We start from the raw sequence: 17,490 nt of genomic DNA on the forward strand, positions 1-17,490 counted from the left end.
TTTCTGGATCCTAAAATATCTGGAGACTAATCTTGCTCCTCAAATCATACAATCAGTCATTCTGTTTTAAAAGACTGCTCAGTAAAGATGACGTTTGGGAACGGGGGAGAGCTCCCAGTATAAATGCAGTGTTTGTCAGAATCTGTGAGCAGCGCTGTGAATTACACTGTCGGCTTTAAAATGTGATCACGCAAAAACCAAAGTTCTGACACCGTTCCTTGGTCTGGTTTGTGCCGATAAAAGGCTCTAAACAGTCTTAGCCTCCCGAATCCCCCCCCCACCCCCACCCCCCACTGTCTCCAAGCTCATTTTAAACTTTGTTTGAACAGTCTTTTTGCACAGTGTTTTTCTGCTGCAGTCAAACACGCTTTCGATACCTGACAGACTGTTAACTTCTTTTGTGTTCAGCGACCGTTGAGTTCCGATCCTCGATGGACGGCGGAATCTACACTCAGGAGCCCTCTCTTAAATCCTCTATGGTCCTGTCCACCAAGAAATCTGTCACGTACCCAGGTGACCTTCAGGATACCCCCGCCAAGCCGCCTCTGTACCACAAACAGCCTCCTGCTCTCCCTCCAAAGCCTTTCTCTAGGATCCCAAACCATAGCACAGGTCAGTGGTCTAGTTTTTCCTTTTTTCCCAAACAGTATTTGTTGGACCCCGCTGCTATTAATTTCACTACCCCAGTACATTTCTCACAGTAAATACCGGGTACTTGTTTTGATAAATAAGCCATGACCGCTGTTGCTTTAAACCCTACCTGCGTTGCCATACATGTGCACAGGATTATAGTAGTCTCATTAAATTCCCCTGTGGTCAGGGCAGCTGGACTCTCTCTGTCACTGTCAATCTGTCTGTCAGAGGGAAGTGGCATTACCCTGGCCTAATTCCCACCACTCTGCGCCGAGGTCTGAGCCTCGTCTGATCGTCCATGAACTTTGTTTATCCGTCTGCACCAGCAAAGTGTCGTGGATGCGATAAGTTAACCCATAAGTTAAATGTTCCAGAATCGGCCTTTCTGTCCTGCTATACACGATTTCTTTTCTCTCTAGATTCTTGCCAGCCAATGAAGTTGCCCTGTATGCCCGGGGGGAAGCACTCTCCACCCCTGCCTCCCAAGAAAGTGATGATATGTGTGCCTCAAGGGGGGCTGGACTCGTCCCCTTCTCCATCCCCCAATCCCCTCAGCACTCTCTCCCAAAAGTGCGTCCCTTCCCAGGGCATGACCCTCCACCACGGCACCCTGCTGCCCTCTCAGCTCGCCGGCCTATCCAGTCTCCACCAGAGCCACGGTCACCCACTCCAGCTCCAGTACGGCAGCTTGCACGCGCCCAGCCGCATCATTGAGGAGCTCAATAAAACCCTGGCGCTCTCCATGCAGAGGTTTGAAAGGTTAGTAGCCGTCAGGGCTCAGGTCGTCAAATCTGATTGTCCGCCAGTGACGGCAGGAAGGGATTATGGATCAGCTTTTATTTGTCTTTCTGTCTGTGCATCACACATAATGTCTTGGTAGGATCTGAGAAACGATGTCGGTGTTTCTTGCCGACATACAAAAGATTTCCCCAATGGAAGTTAAACCTGCATGCTGATCGGCCCTGTAGAGGCTGTCCTTCATTTGATGAGGCTACAGCCCAAACAGCCCTGATCAGAGTAATTACTGGGGGAAAAAAATCCACTACAATTAGCTTAGAGCGTCCTGTTTGTTAGGTTTTATTTTTGCAGCGACTTGTCCGCTACTCTCAAACATATCCTGGTGTTATTGAGGTCGCATGCTGCCGTGTAGTGCTGGCGTACAGGTCTAAATCAGCACACTGCCTCACAGGGCAACATGGCCTAATTTTGAAGTAAATGTGTGTATGTGTGGGCACAGGCTCATGGAGTAGGCGTCCCTCCAGCAGTTGGCCTGACATAACATGACCAGCTGCTCTTTACAAGAGCTGCGTTTCTTCATGTTTGGAGAAAAGGGACAGGATAGCGGATTGGACATTATGTAACCTCTTACATTAGGATCTCTTTTTCACCAAAGCCATTTGGGAGGGGATAAGGAAGCAACGGTCCTGACATTGCTCGCAATTAGTCTGAAAGCTTGAAAAATGGTTACGCAACAGTGGCTCATCATAAGAAGCCCCAACTAGACTGTGATTAATCAATCTATCAGATTTGTCACTGGTCAGCGCCTGCATGTAAGTGTGTGCTCCTGAAAGTGAAGTTCATCTCTATCACCCTGTTTTGAATTATGCAAGTTGTGTAAGCAGTGAGTCTTTTCCTCTGCATGGGATTGCGTAGGTCTGCACAGAATTGTACTCGGTGTGTATTCTTTCTACTCCAGTTTCATTCATATGGAGGTAAACATCTCCTCGTCCGCCGTATCTGGATTGAAATCCCACTAAGTTATCATTAGACTATGCACCAGGCGCCCCTTTATTGTTTTGATTTACATGCTTTTTCTGGATTGAAGAGGTTTATGAGGGTTATTGTTTCAGTAATACCAAGATGATCTGGTATGTCACTGTCAGGGGGATGGGCAAACTCATCCCCAGCATATCCAAATGAACTGGCCATAAGAACTGGCAAATTACATTAATGCCCAGATTTGGTGCCTTTCACTCTGCCAGCTCTGCACTGCACGGTGTTGCTCAGTGTGCTCCCCTGGATAGAAGAGAACCGCCGTCCGTGATCATCGACTACGAGGACGACAAGGAGAACATGCCCAACGAGTCCGACTACGAAGATCTACCCAGCATGTATAAGGACGAGGACGACGATGTGGATGACGACGAGGACGAGGATGACGATGAAGATGACGACTCCATATTTACAAGTGAGTGGCAGCAGTGATGGTGACCTTGAGGGATCTTGGATGTTTGATTGCAAAGTCGGTGGATTGATATTGTTTTTCCTTCGAGATGCTTTAAATGTATCAGCAGACGCGTAGAATCTGTCTATTAGAGACTTTCCTCATCTATTTGTTGCTAAAGATAAAGACAAAGGCAGGTTGTGGAGACCGCCAAAAAAAAAAAACATGCCTTGGCAGGAGAACTGTCTTTGTCGATTTTGTTGGTTTTGTTTACAGACATGATGACACATTTGCTTGACTAATCCTGATCGACAGTACTGCTAGCTTCACCCGAAGGCTCCTGGAACTCAGATGCTGTTTGACCTTCAAAGCAGGGCCAAAATTAGGTTCACAGAAGTGTATCCAGCATCATGCTGTCATCCATGGAAACGCTTTTCACTCGCGACCTCTTTGCAAAACTGCTGAACTGTGCAAAGCTGTTCGTGTCTTTGACACTGTATCCTGGTTTCCGCATGAGAGCATGCTGGAGTTTTTAAAGGTTGTGATTGGCCATGTGTGACGGGATCGTCGTGAATTAAAGGGGCATTGAAAATATGAGGGCTACTTAAGGGTGCAGGAAGCATTGTAGGTAAATATTTCATGTGTTTTGAAGGCATCTGAAGTTGTCACAAAACGGCAAATCACCAGAGTTTAGATGATAAATGCCGGGGAGTATTCCATATTTTGACGTTTTTCAAGTGTCAGCATCAAAACCATCAAATAAAGATGACAACGTTTAAGTAAAAAGGCAGTAATGGCAAGATTTTATACCTATTTATGTACAAGTTCAGTTTTCAGTGTCATTGTTATATCTGTATGAAACAATTGAAACTGGCAGTAGAATGATGAAAAAAGTAATGTTGGTAAATGAGGCGTCAGGTCGATGCTTCATGCCTGCAGCTCCTCTCATGTTTGACACTGCTGTTTGGGTTTAGGTACCTTAGCTCAGAAGGTGCTGAGGAAAGACTCTCTGGCCATCAAGCTGAGTAACCGTCCATCCAAAAGAGAGCTGGAGGAGAAAAACATCCTGCCCATGCAGACGGATGAGGAGAGACTGGAGTCTAGGCAGCAGATAGGCACCAAACTCACAAGGTGAGGCACGTTGCTCACATGCATTTTTAAGCTGGAGTACATTTACAGACATGCACAATTTATGGGCCAAATATTTTCAGTAAACCAGGTTGATTTTGCTGCCAACTCGACAGCAGCTGCCTGAAAACGGCACCGACTCCTCTTAGCCAAATCGAGCATTTTGTCTTACTTTGGGCTGACGACGGCCCGATATCCTGGCTGATGGAACCGTGACTCAGTCCAAAGCCGATGCAAATATGAGCCTTTTTTTTCTATCGAAACACTTTTGTATCCTTTCATTTTTTCCTCAATCTTTTCATTTCTTACATCCGATAAGGATAAACGCTTTATCTTGTTAAAATGAGGCTCTGAAAATGGAGCTGACCTAATTTCAGCGATGCATCACCCCCCCCTCGTTTTTCTTCTCTTTTCTTCTCTCCAGCACTCTCTCACTCACTCTCTCTCTCTCTCTCTCTCTCTCTCTCTCCTCTTTCTTCCTCCTGCCTGACTTCCTCCCTCGCTGATTGAATCACCACGGTGATGCATGTGCCAAACTATCTCCACCCGACTCCTCCACACAGCAGCACCACGCAAGCCACTTCATACCAGCAGTTTACACACACACACACTCTCTCTCTCTCTCTACACTGGTGCAGTGCGTACAAATCACGGGAATTTGTATACATATGTTCAGATCATAAATGTGAGTTCTAGAAATTGAACAGATCAAACAACATAATGTTTTTTCCCCAACGGCTCGCAGGCCTCATTTGATTTCACTCTTCTCTTTGAACATGAGTTGCCTGTCTGAGTGAAGGGGATGTAATGATGCATTGAGAGAGGACAAGAGTGTATGGGTACAAATGAAAGCCTGGATAGTATGATAAGATTCGTGGGAAATATGGTTGCAAGGGAGGGATGGAGTATCATCTAGAGACATTGGCACGCAAGTCGCTATTCCCCACTGTGATTGGAACACAGCGCGTGTTCCCAGAAGGCCTGCCTGCTTGGTTGTCATGTTCCCAAAAAGCTCTGTCACAGTGTCCTTTGCACAGTGTCGTCTGATGCACAATTCCTAATTTCATGCTTTTTGCCAACAGCATTGTGTCCTGCGATGTTGTCGCTTCTGCTAGGCCAATCACAATTGATTATGATAATGCTATTCAAGGGCACGCTGACCTCAACTTACTTCTGTTGACCTGATTTGCTGGAGAAACCCTCGAGACCCTTTATCTCAAGGGTGGAAACTGAACGGAAGAGTTTCCGCTTTTGCCCTTGAGATGCTTGGTAAACACTGCTGTGACGCTGACTTATTCTTACTGGGATCCTTACTTGCTTTTAGTATGTTCTTTTTATGTATTATGTAGTTTATGTCTCTTAAAGGAGTAGTTTGACATTTTGGGAAGTAGTTACTTTCTGAGAGTTGAGCCTTGACCTCACCTGTGTTTGAGCCTCTCATTCACATGCAAACACCGTTTTTGGTCACTAAAACAGAGACTACTGGTTAGTTTATGTTACACATGTGCCAGAAAGGTGTTAAACAACTACTGATAAATAATAATCAAATGCTGTTGTTTGTGTTTTTAAATTATTACTGCCAGAGGTAAATAAGCTCACTCTTGAAGCTCAGAACACTCTTCTCTTGTACTTGATGTAGACTTTATCGCCACCTGCTGGCCTGGCATGCTTGTGTGAGGGTTTGGAAATATCTTTGCATTCCCGTGTGTAAGGACATGTCTTGTGAAACGAAGGCTGTGCAGGAGAAGATATCTGTTATAAAAAAATATCCATATAGGTGGTGTCAAGGCCTTAAGATGAGATGGATACCACTCTCGTGTGTGTCATTTCAATATGAAGCTACAGCAGCAGAGGGTTAGCTTAGCTTTGCATAAAGGCTTGAGGAAGGATGAGACAGAAAACATCTGCCTGCCAGCGCCTCTAAAGCTCATAAATGAGCAGGCTGTATCTCATTTGTTTAAAGTGTAGAGTATTGAGATGTTACATAAAAGCAAAACAATGATCTTAAAGATGCTAAACTGCTCTGTGGAGCTGTGGGAAACACAGAATTTGAAACACAGAAATACAGAATTTGATGCTAATTCTTTGTGAGTTTGTGGTGGTGAGTGACCCCTTTCACATTACATTAGTCATTTGATCCACTGTTAATCAATAAATATTCATTAGCACGGCTTTAAGTGAATTGTTCTTCATATTGGTCACTTTATAAAACCTTGTGTAACTCCTTATATAATCTCATTATACTCATGTCTCTAGTCTTCATATTGCACAGATCAGGCAGGCAGGCACTTAGCTGATAATGACAATGCCTGAAATAAACCTATTTGTGAGAGAAATCATTTTGGAAGGAGCCTCCGTACAGATGTTTGTTGACTAATCTGTGCGTGTTTACTTACTGTAGCTGCATTTTTGCTGCCGTGAGGCTGATCTAAAGCTCAGGCCATACTGAGAGGCGGAGAGCTCTAGTCTGAGATTCTGTGTCTTGACTTTTCCCTCTAGTGGGAGAAGAAATGACACAAGATGAGATGAGACGAGCCGGTCTGAGCACAGACCTAACCCTGCATACTGCAGCTCACAGTGCTGAGCAGCTCCAGATGGCTGTCAGATCTAACGAGATGGAGACAATCATTGATCCAGTGCCCGCACTTAGGTCTACTGCCGCAGGGTCCTGACACAGTGCTATAATAAGAGTCCCCAGTTGAAAGCACCTAGCATGACCTTTCAGTGATTGCCTTTGGGTATTCTAGTCATTTCAGCCGCTTACAAATTGAGAAAATTGGAGATAATCTGTGCAAAATGTATCTGTTCAGGTGCTGTAGAAAAGACTGTATTGGTCCACGTGTAAATGTGTGCGGTAGGTTTGTTGTAGCTGTCAGTTGCCGTGTGACCACGTCATCGTCCCATTCGGCCTTATTCAGCATCAGATGAGAGCTGAGTCTCCACAAATATCTGGCTTTTACTGGTCGTCTTCCCTGCATTGCACCAGCGTATTATCATGCAGTCATTGAATTGGAGGAGAGGGATTGGTGATCATGGCTGACTGAGTGCACCTGTCAAGCTGTTATGAAGGGCTTACATAAGATGCAAATCTTTTAACTGTGCAAAAAAAAACAACAACAACAACATGGAATCTCGTTGCTCATAAATAAGTTGTCCTTAAAGTAAGGAAACACTGGCTTGATGTATATTTAATTCAGTTTGGGACGCTTTTTACTCTGAAGCCTGAGGTGCAACTTGTGAAACTTGTGTGCAAGTCAAAATGTCAATGAGATAACCTTGCTGGGAGTTGCTGTCAAAGCATTGAAGTGAATACTGGGCAACATGTCGGGAAGAAAAAGCTAAACTGAGCAGCTTTCTATGCATCACAGAAGAAGAACCGGTGAGGTATTTACACAGATTATCCTTTGAACAATGTTGTTGATGACGATATTACATGTAAAGTAGGTTTACATGAGCGTTTCTTCTCATGTTGATTCAATGTTGCCTTGCTGACTTAGTGCCTGTGATTATGTGCTGACCATGGATGCATGTTTCTAACCAGGCGCTTGAGTCAGAGACCCACTGCGGAGGAGCTGGAACAGAGGAACATCCTCAAACGTGAGTGTCTCAAACTTGTATATTTAACACTATCTCTAAGCTGCTAAAGTCAATTGTCAATTTGTCACAGTGACAAAAATGTCCTCTCTTACTGTAAAATCAACACATTGCAGGGAAGCATGCCTCCATATTTGTAGCAGCCTTTATTTGCATGCAGGCTTTGTATAGTGCAGCCTGGTGAATTGAGAGGCCTACTTATGTGAAAGCTAGTGGCATACATCTCTCCCTTTTTATTCCTCCTTGGTCCGCCTTTTCATCTGAGGCATGCAGGCAGCAGGGCTCCCTGAGGACTCATGTCCAGGAAGACTGGTTTCTTAGCTCAAACACATGCAGTATCAGAGAGAAGCAGTTCTGCTGCCTGGGACTCTGCGGCTCTCACATCAAAGACTGATTCGCCAGCAGTTCCTGCTCTCCTAGAGGCTGCTGCATGATTGGCAGAGTGCAGGAGGAAAATACAAAGTGGAAGGAGTCATGAGTGACAAGTCATGTCCTCCTCATCACTCTCACACATACAGTAGCAAGGTTAAACAAACAGGCCTTTATTGTCAGGAGAGGCACCGTCTAGAATCCCAAATTTTGAGTAGTACTATCGATACAGTGAGTTTTCAGCACAAGCACAAATGCAGCTTGACTGCTGGTGCTTTTGCAAACAGGAGCAGTGTCCCAGAATGCTTCATGTTTACTCGTGTCTCTCCTTTTAACTCGCTCCTCTGAGCCTTTGTGTCTCTGTAACTGACTTTGAATATATAGGAAAACACATGGGTGAATTTTAGGGAGATGTAAGCGCTTGAAGTGATCAGCATATTCTCCTTGTAAAATCCTTAAATAGGTCAATCGCTTGATCATAAACATGGCCTGAAAAGCCCTGAGACAACTTGAAAGGAACAAAGCAATCATTGTCCCCTGATACCCATCCCTAATAGTATTAAACACCCAATGATGGAAACTATTTTCGGCTTTAAGAAACTTATCCAGTTTAGTGTGAATCTAATGAGCCATATTATGCAAATGACGTGTTTCTTCCCCTTTCAGTAATTTCCAAACAGTTCGTACACACTGCTCGCATGTGACTGTACTCGCGGTGTAACACTCATCCTTTCATTCTCTGCAGCTCGCAATGAGCAGGAGGAAATGGAGGAGAAGAGGGAGATAAAACGAAGGCTAACGCGAAAGGTGAGTCCAAAATAGCTGCAAAGGCGCGAACCCTGACTTGATGTCTAAGCATTTGGAGGGGGTACATCGCTGGCCGGGATAAACTAACACTGTGACAGTGACTCATCTGTAGTGAGAAGTCTTGTTTGTTGCAGGCCTGTTATTGTAGTTCTCAGGTCTCCCCCAGGAGACACTGGTGTCCTTGTTGCCCTTGGCCCTTTAGCGTGTTGCCTGCCAAATCCTTCAACCCCATAGGGAGGTGTTGAGCACGCTCCCATCACTTTCAATTAGATTATAGCACTTTCAGCTCACCTGCGGACATGCTGCACCAAACAACAATCTCGCAGCTGATGGAGGGATTCGCTGTATGCATCACATGCTGTTTGTTTACAGTGTGGAAACTTCGCAGCCCTCCAGTCATGGTGTTTTAGACAAAATGCTCATCCTCTACTGTATATACACTTAGTACGCATACATAGAACATTGCACCTGTAAGTAACCAACCTATATATTCATCTTATATTATTTTAAAATACAATATCTGCTAGCAACACACAGGATCCCTTAAATCAAGATTTAACAAAAGAGTGCATCAGGATTTCTCCCGAATGGGTCATTTTAATGTGGAAAAACAAACGTGTCAGTTTATTCTCTGATGAACAGATAATCTAATAGCACCACTGCTTCTGCATCTGCCATTTATGTGCTGCAGTTTGTTATTTTCCAACCGTCTGAAAAGCTGCTACTGATTGATGTGATGAGCTGGTATTGGTCTATATAGCGACCTGGTGTTGGCTCATTTCTGATACTTAAATTATCAATTGATGTGTTGTTTTTGATGCATATTCTTTCTGATGCATTTATTAGCCCCTTTTAAGATTCTTAGTAATGAGCAAATGTTTCGTGGGCTTCATATCATATTTTCATCCAGATCATGAGTGGTGTCTGAGAGTGTAATCAGCGCTGTCAGCTGGACACTGTGACACTTATCAGTGAATTCAGCTGCAGGCATGAGGTGCACAGCTGAAGGGGCTTAAGTGATAAACTAGTCTGTCCCTTGTGATGTTAGTAAAGAACTCCTACTCTGAAGAAGATCTGCAGGAGCTGAAATGTTAATTTGATGCACTGATTCAATAAATGTCCTGACTGCCGGAGCAGTTTGTGTGCAGTGTGCAGCAGTGTGATATAACTCCTCTCTGACGCACCTGCACAAGAAATACTGGATGTGCAAGTCCAATCTTTCCATAAGGACTTGGAATATATGCAAACGTTGAGAAGCGGCTAATCGTGGCAGCGGTGAGTTTTCTGTTCTCCAACTCTTTGTTTGCTTTCGTTGCAGCTGAGCCAGAGGCCCACTGTAGAGGAGCTGAGACAGGCCAAAATTCTCATCCGATTCAGCGACTATGTGGAGGTGTCAGATGCCCAGGACTATGACAGGCGGGCAGATAAGCCCTGGACCCGGCTCACAGCAGCTGACAAGGCCAGTATCACTTACGCTAATCTTACAATTAAATGGAGATAATCTTTAAATAATCTCAAGAATCCCTCCCCGCCTGCTTTCAAATTTCACCGTCACGCCCCGCCCGTGTCTCGTATGATGCAACCCGCAACGCAGGAGAGTAACGGCAGGAGGATGCGTTCCTCCTCTTGTGTTCCGGCAAGCTCTTCCTTAGCTGTTCGGTTCCCCTTTGTGAGTAAACACCCTGGAGCGGTCCTGCTGCTCACTGCCCGGCGGTCCGTGCTTCTGACTTTTAATGAGTTCTTGATTTATTTATTTATTTTTTAACGGAACAACGAAGCTGTCTCCTTTGCTTTGATGATCCGCAGCTCTGAGCACGCCAGGTCACACCTGAGGACCACTCATGTAGAAATCACAGGGATTCAGTGTTTTGATTATGCAACAGCTCCCCTTACATAAGAGAGTAATCGGACAAGCAGAGCCTCAGGACCCCTCAGCCGCAGCGCTGCTCTGCTGACTTATTTTTTTTTTTCCTGCTTCTACCATCCAGCACAGATTTGAATATTGTTTGCTCTCCGGTCGCAGAAGCATCCTGCCCAAGGCCGGAGACACGTCCCCTTGAGTCATGCTGAATAGCAAAAGCGGTGACATCACCTGGCTGGGATTACTGTCACACATAACATTTTAGAGGGGATGTGTGGGTATTAAAAAAGGCACAGAACACAGTTTTTTTTTTTTCCTGGAACTTTGACTCATCCACACTTTGCAGTCATGCTGCCCTCAGGCAAGGCACTCAGCCCTCCTCGGCTCCAGCGGTGCTACTTAGAGGCCATGGTTCATTGGACATTGTGGGAAATGTGACTGTGTATAACTACATTAATGGGAAACAGCTTTGGTTTATGCTCAGAAATCTTTCTGTATGACTCTACGCCGGCAACAGCCATGACCAGAGGCATTACGTTTTCAGGTTGTCCATCCGTCCATCTGTCTGTACGTATGTCCATCTGTCCCATTCTCATGAATAGCTCAGGAGCAGAACTTCTTCAAATTTGGCACAAATGTCCGCTTGGAGTCAAGGATGAACTGATCAGATTTTGATGGTCAAACGTCAAGGTCAGATTCTGAATCTGTAACACTAATCTTAGGCGTCCACCTTCAAACTGTGGTGATCGTATGGATATTCTGTGCTGCCGGCTTGAAGATGCGAATGTGAAGCATCCACGTTTTACGATTTATAGCTTCTTTGCAGCAACATTCATAGTTGAAGCATTGTCATCCACCACAGACTCATTGGTTCTGCTGATATTGAGCTTCAGGTGATAGTCGTCGCACCATGTGATGAAGCTCTCTGTCAGTCCTCTGTGCTGCTCTCTAGAAATAGTCTTTAAGTGAAGACAGCATGTTTCTCACGGGAAAATAGTCACTGGACTCATACATGTCAATATAGTGATAACTTCCATTTCACCAAAATAATACACTTATCACTTTCTTTATTAAATTTTTTCAAAGTCTTCACTACACATATTATATATGTGATTTTAATGCATGGTTTAATCTGCATTCTTCCTTACTGAAACAATCTGAGCACTGCTTGCTTCATTTCCAGTCTTCTCTATGATTTTTCGGACTGAAAATGTGTACGTCCCCAGCCTGCATCACCGCGTTATACTGTGCAGCTTCGGCGTTCTAAAAATAAACCTGTACTGGTCGAAACTAAAAATGGTACCTCGATGCTTTTTCTATGTGTGTTTTCACATATGTAAATCCCTGCCATCACCAATTCATTGCAGTTAAAAACACCAGCTGACGGCCCAAGTAGACCAGCAGCTGATTGTGTATTATTGTTCATGCTCTTAGATGTCTAAAGAGGAGGAAATTGAGGGCTCTTGTGATGCGGGAAGAGAATTCAGCAGAATCATTCATGGCCTTGAGATAAGCCTAAATGATGCATGAAGCATGCTAAAAGGAGGTAGAGTCAGGGCTCCGAGGCTGCCGTTTGTGCACTAAGCCTCTGCAGCTTTTCTCAAATTTCCTTCTTGTTTGTCCTCTGCAGGCAGCTATACGGAAGGAACTCAACGATTTCAAGAGCAATGAGATGGAAGTGCACGAGTCGAGTCGCCATTTAACCAGGTAATGTGCAGCACCCATGTGACCCTGCATACCTTAAGATCGGGTCGTGCACAGCCGCGGCCATTTGTATTCTGCAGGCATTGGCTTTACAGTGCCGCAAGCTCTGGATGAGCTGATGAAATGTGATGAAATGTTTGAAACAATACTTTTTCCCTCCATCTTTTCAGGTTTCACAGACCATAGTAGACCACCACTCACTGTCTCGAGCAGTGCCGGACCGGCGCTCTCCCCCACTGAGAACCTTAAGTGCTGGACAGTAAAATGGTGCCCGTTTCTACAATAAGGCCATGTCTTCTGAAATGCCTTTTCAAGACCCACACAACTGAGTCGGTACTACGCTCCAAGATGCAGACACCCACTACTCCATCCACTGTAGTAGCACATAAATGACTCCAGTTGATTCACATCACCTCTTTATGGAATTTTGCTCGACTGTCTCTGAAACCTCTCCGCTGAGCTCTCAGGCAGGCGCTCAGTTCTGCGGCGAATGGACGGCGGGAGAGTTTTTGTTTGCGATTGATTGCCACCTTTGACAGCCTGACTGAGGGCGACCGTACCTTGGCTCATCAATAACACCAGTGGACTTGTCTCAGTGGACATGTTTTTATCCCTCTTCTTTATTATGCCGTCACTCCGGACTCTTCTAGTCCGCGTGGACATCTCTGTGCAAGGATGCGGGGGGGGGGGGAGAGACTGTTCTGAGCTCAATATATCAGCAGGAGATCCATCTTCACTCCACCTGCTGGGACTGGAAACGGCTCAGAAAGACACACAGGAGGGGAGGGAGGGGTCCAACATTAGAATCATGTGCAATATTTTTTTTTTTCTTCCGCTTTACCTATGCTATAGCACCCCCTGGAGTCTTCTCTGTGTCATTACTATGTAGTCCTTCTCCTTCCCTCAAACGTGCAATTCTCACTGTACCGACAATGTTGAACATCTAATTGCTAACTGTGAATTTGAGAGGATGGGCCAAAGCCCGCGCTCTCTCCAAATGTACATTTTGTTTATACTGAGGAAGGAAAGTTTAAAGAAGAATCATGCTTGACCGGGTTTCATTCATGTCACAATCTTAGGAATTTTATTGTGAAAATTGCAGCTGGCAGATTTAGTCTGACTCCAGTGTATTGCCACAGTAAGGTTTTATAGTTTTTTCTTTGTTTTTTTGATAGAGGCACTTAAATCATAAGTGATTAATCGACATGTTTTTACATGTCCCAGCACCAGAGCTGGCTCACCGTGTCGTTATCTGCCATTTTTTTTGTGTTTGCAGCCGTGCGTTTCATGATCTTTGCTCATAATGTGCATTGTATTATACACTTTACTTTTATACTCATAAGCTTTTGACCAAGCAATATCCGTTGTTTGTAGAGAAAAGATTAAACTACAGGTGTACTCCCCACCATTTTTTTTTTTTTTTTACTGTGCTTATACACTACGCCTCACTTCAGGGTTTTAATTTTCTTTTCTACTTTACTTTAAGAAGGCTTTATTCAGGAGGACTTTTTCAGAATTTTTCTCGACGGAGCCACCAAAAGCATCTCTCGCAGCTTACGAACACAGTCGGACAAGATGTGATTCAGTCTCGAGTCTCGGGTCGAGCAGGATGACGCGTTCTCAGTTTTGAAACAGAATTTTAGTGGATGCATTGAGTCAGGATTTTAAAGTGTTTTTTGCTAAAGTTCTTTGCACTGTTAAGAGTTTGGCTTTACAATGGTCACTGTTTTAAGGTCAGGACTCAAGTGTGTAAAATATTGTTAGATTTCTGATCTGTGACCATCCTGTTTCTTCACTTTAACGTTCTTGTTACCTGACCACTGATCCTACACCAGTATTCCAACGCCCATAAGCTTTATGTACACAGACGATTTTTATTATTTTTTACTGTATTACTTTTAAAGTTGCAATATGAAATTCATGTCATATGAAGAAAAGGTGAAAGGCTGTCAGCCCGCCTACTATAATGCATCTGTCTGCAAAGGAAAACATGTTCTCTCTTATTTTCAAGGTGACGATTAGATGACCCAATAAAACCCGGGAACCGAGAACATAAAGAAAATTGTTGTGCACTTTATGGTTTCTGTGTGAAGTAATAGAGGTTTTTGTTGGAGTTTGGAGCAGTTTCAGCTCAGAATCACTACACAGATCATGTCACATCGCTCCTTTTTTAAAATCAAAATGTCACTGGGTCATCTAATCTCACAGACTTTGAAATATGAGGTATTTTTGTGTTAGAACCAGCTTCTGTATGATTCCAGCATCATGCCATCATTTGAAATTTTCCGTCCATAGGTTCAGTACAGTAGAGCATAAATAGGAATGAATTTGTACAAATACGCTCCAGTTCTCATTTCAGCTCTAAGAAACAAACCTGAGCCGCTGGGCTGAGCATGAGGTTTTTCCATTTTGCTGGAATCAAGGAACATGAATTCAGCAATAATCTGTTTCCTTTTACATGTCGGTGGAGCAACTCAACCAATTTAAAAGTGTTCCTTTTTTTTTTCATTTTTGAAATACAGAATACCATGTAGAGGATACGTCATGACAATTAAATTCCATTTCTGAATGCATCTGCACTGTTCGAATGATCATTTCTGAGTGAAAAGAGAAACCACCGCAGTTCATGTCTCGCAATTTTGAGTACTTTTACTGACACTGACACATTCCTGTGAGTTTGTGGTATTTATGACAGCAGGCTCTTCTGCCAGCGTTAAATTTTCTGACACTCCACTGCATCCAAATTATAATTGTGCCAGGTGTTTGCAATCAGCCAATCCTGCGTCACACATTTCTTCTAGATTCAGTACTTAACTCCTCATTTTACTCCTATTCTTCTGTAAAGCCTATCGCTGTAAAGTCACTGTAAAACGAATTTGTTTTAATGGCGTGTTCAGGTAGTTCAGCATTCCTTGTGAATGCACTTTCAGCAGAGGGGGATCTGACACAAATCTGCTCATGTGACTCTAAAAATGTAAACTTCACAATAAAAAAAAAAAAAAAAAACAGCTCTTGGCAGCATGGTTAAATATAACCACTAGAGAAGGACCTGGTCTGTATCTACTCTATAAAAGTCCAGTCAAACAACTGTCAGGTGCCCATATGTGCACTGAAGGATTTTTTGGACCTTTAAATGACCGTATGAACAGAGGACTGATTACAGTGAGAAAAAACTATGTGAGTATTGTGTTGAGACCTAAATGTCATAAACTTAGAAATGAATCCCTATGATTTAGCCTCAAAGGAGCACTTTCCACAATGGGAGCTGTGAAGTAAACACTGAACATAATGGTTCCATGTACTTTCTCCAGGCCTTCCTCCTCTTAAAAAGTCACCTTATAACCATAATAGACTTATGCTGAATTCACATACAGTAGCTGAGGCTGATCTGGGTTTGAAATTGGAACATTAAGTCTATTGAAGTTGGGGAATAAGTGAAGACTCAACAGTCCATATGATTCAAAGGGGTTGACAAGGGGTCCCTGGACTCTTTTTACCATAGAAATTTGATTATATTTGATATTTACATAAAGCTTTAAACCATAGATGTACAGTGTTTATTTTTTTTCTTATAAGCATCGGAGATATGAGCAAACCTTTCACAGTATCACAAAACACTTGCTTCTAGTTTTATGGAAGTCTATACATCATTCTTGTTTGCAGCTTTGTGACAATGCACTTTCCAGTCAATCCATTTTTTTTATTAATATTTTCTTTATGGAATATGGCATTCAAAACGTTACGTAAGTATTATCACCAGAATGTGCTTAAAATACCACAAGTAAGAGCACTAATTACAGACAAATGCTCCTTATCAGTGTTTTACTATTATTGTGATTCTGGGTTAATACACTGCTGCATTCGTGTTTAAGGTTGAGCTAATGTTAACTACTTGTTGGGTGGTTTAATTTGCAGAAATGCATTATATTCCATATGATCGTCGTATGTTTGTTGCTGTCCTGTAAGAACCACTCTAAAAACTCCACCTTTCAGCTTTGAGACTGCATTTTCCAGCCGATTCTTAGTAGTTTATTCAGTTTACAAAGAATTTTCATAACCCCTGAAGGAACACCGAATCCTTCAGTCTATCAGAACATTTCAAAATCACCAAATGTGAGGTACATGTTTCCACTACAGCTGTCAGACAAATGTCGTGGAGTAAGTCCAATATTTGAGATGTGGAGGAGCAGAAACATGAAGTTGCATAACATGGAAATACTCAAGTAAAGTACAAGTATCTCGAATTTGTACTTAAGAACAATACTAGAGTAAATGTACTGCAGTAAATTCCACACTGGCTGTCATGTCTTTATGCCAAGTTGACAATAAATAAAGAGCATAAAACCGCTGATCTTAAACTAATTTAAAAAAAAAAAAGAAAAAAAGAAAAGTTGACCTGAAAAAAAAAGGAGAGCGCAGCGGCTTCCTGTTGCTCAGAGCGGCTGCGCCCTCAACAGGAAAAAAAAAAAAAAAAAAAAGTTTAGGTCAAACATTGCGGTTTGCCCCACTAGATGGCGAGAAACACAAAAGAATGCGAGCCCGTGGACGATCCGGGCTGGATGGCCTTGTGAAATGGCGTCCTGATGAGATGGTGCTCCAGTTGTTTGCCGAGTCACAGCCAGTCTACAACAAACAGACCTGCGGCGACGCTTCTACTTGAACAGAAGCGCGTTAACCACACTGTGCGCACCTTCCTGTGCGGCCTCATAATCAAAGTTTCTCTGATATTCAACAGTTGACAGCTGATAAGTTTCGCCTCCATGTGCGCACTGGCTTCACTCCACTGAGCGATGCGCTGCTTTTCCTCCTGTGCGCACACGCGGATCATCCGCCGGCGGAGAAGACGCCGCAGCAGTTAATCGGCCGCACTTCGGCAGCCGCACACCAAACGTTTTATACGAGCTATGTTTACGCCTCTCATCTGTTCGCCGCCTCACTTGACCGAAGTGAAGAAAAGCTTCCTGGGAAATGTATTCGTGCCATCTCGTCCTCCCCGACGGCGGCGTCTGCGGGACGCCAACCGGCACAATCCACTTCCCACAATCCACCGCGTTGTTGTTGGCGACCCCATCTTGTGTCCTCCTCATGAATATATATCAGTGAGCATTTGCGTAGGAGGTCGGCCGACGTTCATTTCATATTCCAGCCCTGTATTTTGGTCTAAATGGGACGCACAGTCACGTCTCCGCCCTGATCTGTCCCTGCGCGCCCAGCCTCTTTCCAGCGGATT

The 17,490-nt window shown here is 43.8% G+C and overlaps 1 protein-coding gene across 8 annotated transcripts in view; it reads left to right on the plus strand.

Moving 5' to 3' along the window:
- LOC143328761 (phosphatase and actin regulator 1-like) overlaps positions 1 to 14,833 on the plus strand; it is a 48,562-nt gene extending 33,729 nt beyond the window's left edge. For 2 of the 8 annotated variants that reach the window (XM_076744066.1, XM_076744062.1), the window contains exons 4-12: positions 409 to 612; positions 1,053 to 1,392; positions 2,592 to 2,821; positions 3,772 to 3,928; positions 7,467 to 7,522; positions 8,634 to 8,695; positions 10,014 to 10,158; positions 12,191 to 12,263; positions 12,431 to 14,833. In XM_076744066.1, coding sequence (XP_076600181.1) covers positions 409 to 612; positions 1,053 to 1,392; positions 2,592 to 2,821; positions 3,772 to 3,928; positions 7,467 to 7,522; positions 8,634 to 8,695; positions 10,014 to 10,158; positions 12,191 to 12,263; positions 12,431 to 12,446 — 1,283 coding nt within the window. In that variant the 3' untranslated portion in view covers positions 12,447 to 14,833. Of the gene's footprint in view, positions 1 to 408; positions 613 to 1,052; positions 1,393 to 2,591; positions 2,822 to 3,771; positions 3,929 to 7,466; positions 7,523 to 8,633; positions 8,696 to 10,013; positions 10,159 to 12,186; positions 12,264 to 12,430 lie in introns of all 8 variants that reach the window. The other 6 variants (XM_076744067.1, XM_076744063.1, XM_076744068.1 and 3 more) reach the window with 3 other exon arrangements.
- The last annotated feature ends 2,657 nt before the right edge of the window (positions 14,834 to 17,490 follow it).

Source organism: Chaetodon auriga, chromosome 12 (genome assembly GCF_051107435.1).
Source record: "Chaetodon auriga isolate fChaAug3 chromosome 12, fChaAug3.hap1, whole genome shotgun sequence".
NCBI classification, from domain to species: domain Eukaryota; kingdom Metazoa; phylum Chordata; class Actinopteri; order Chaetodontiformes; family Chaetodontidae; genus Chaetodon; species Chaetodon auriga.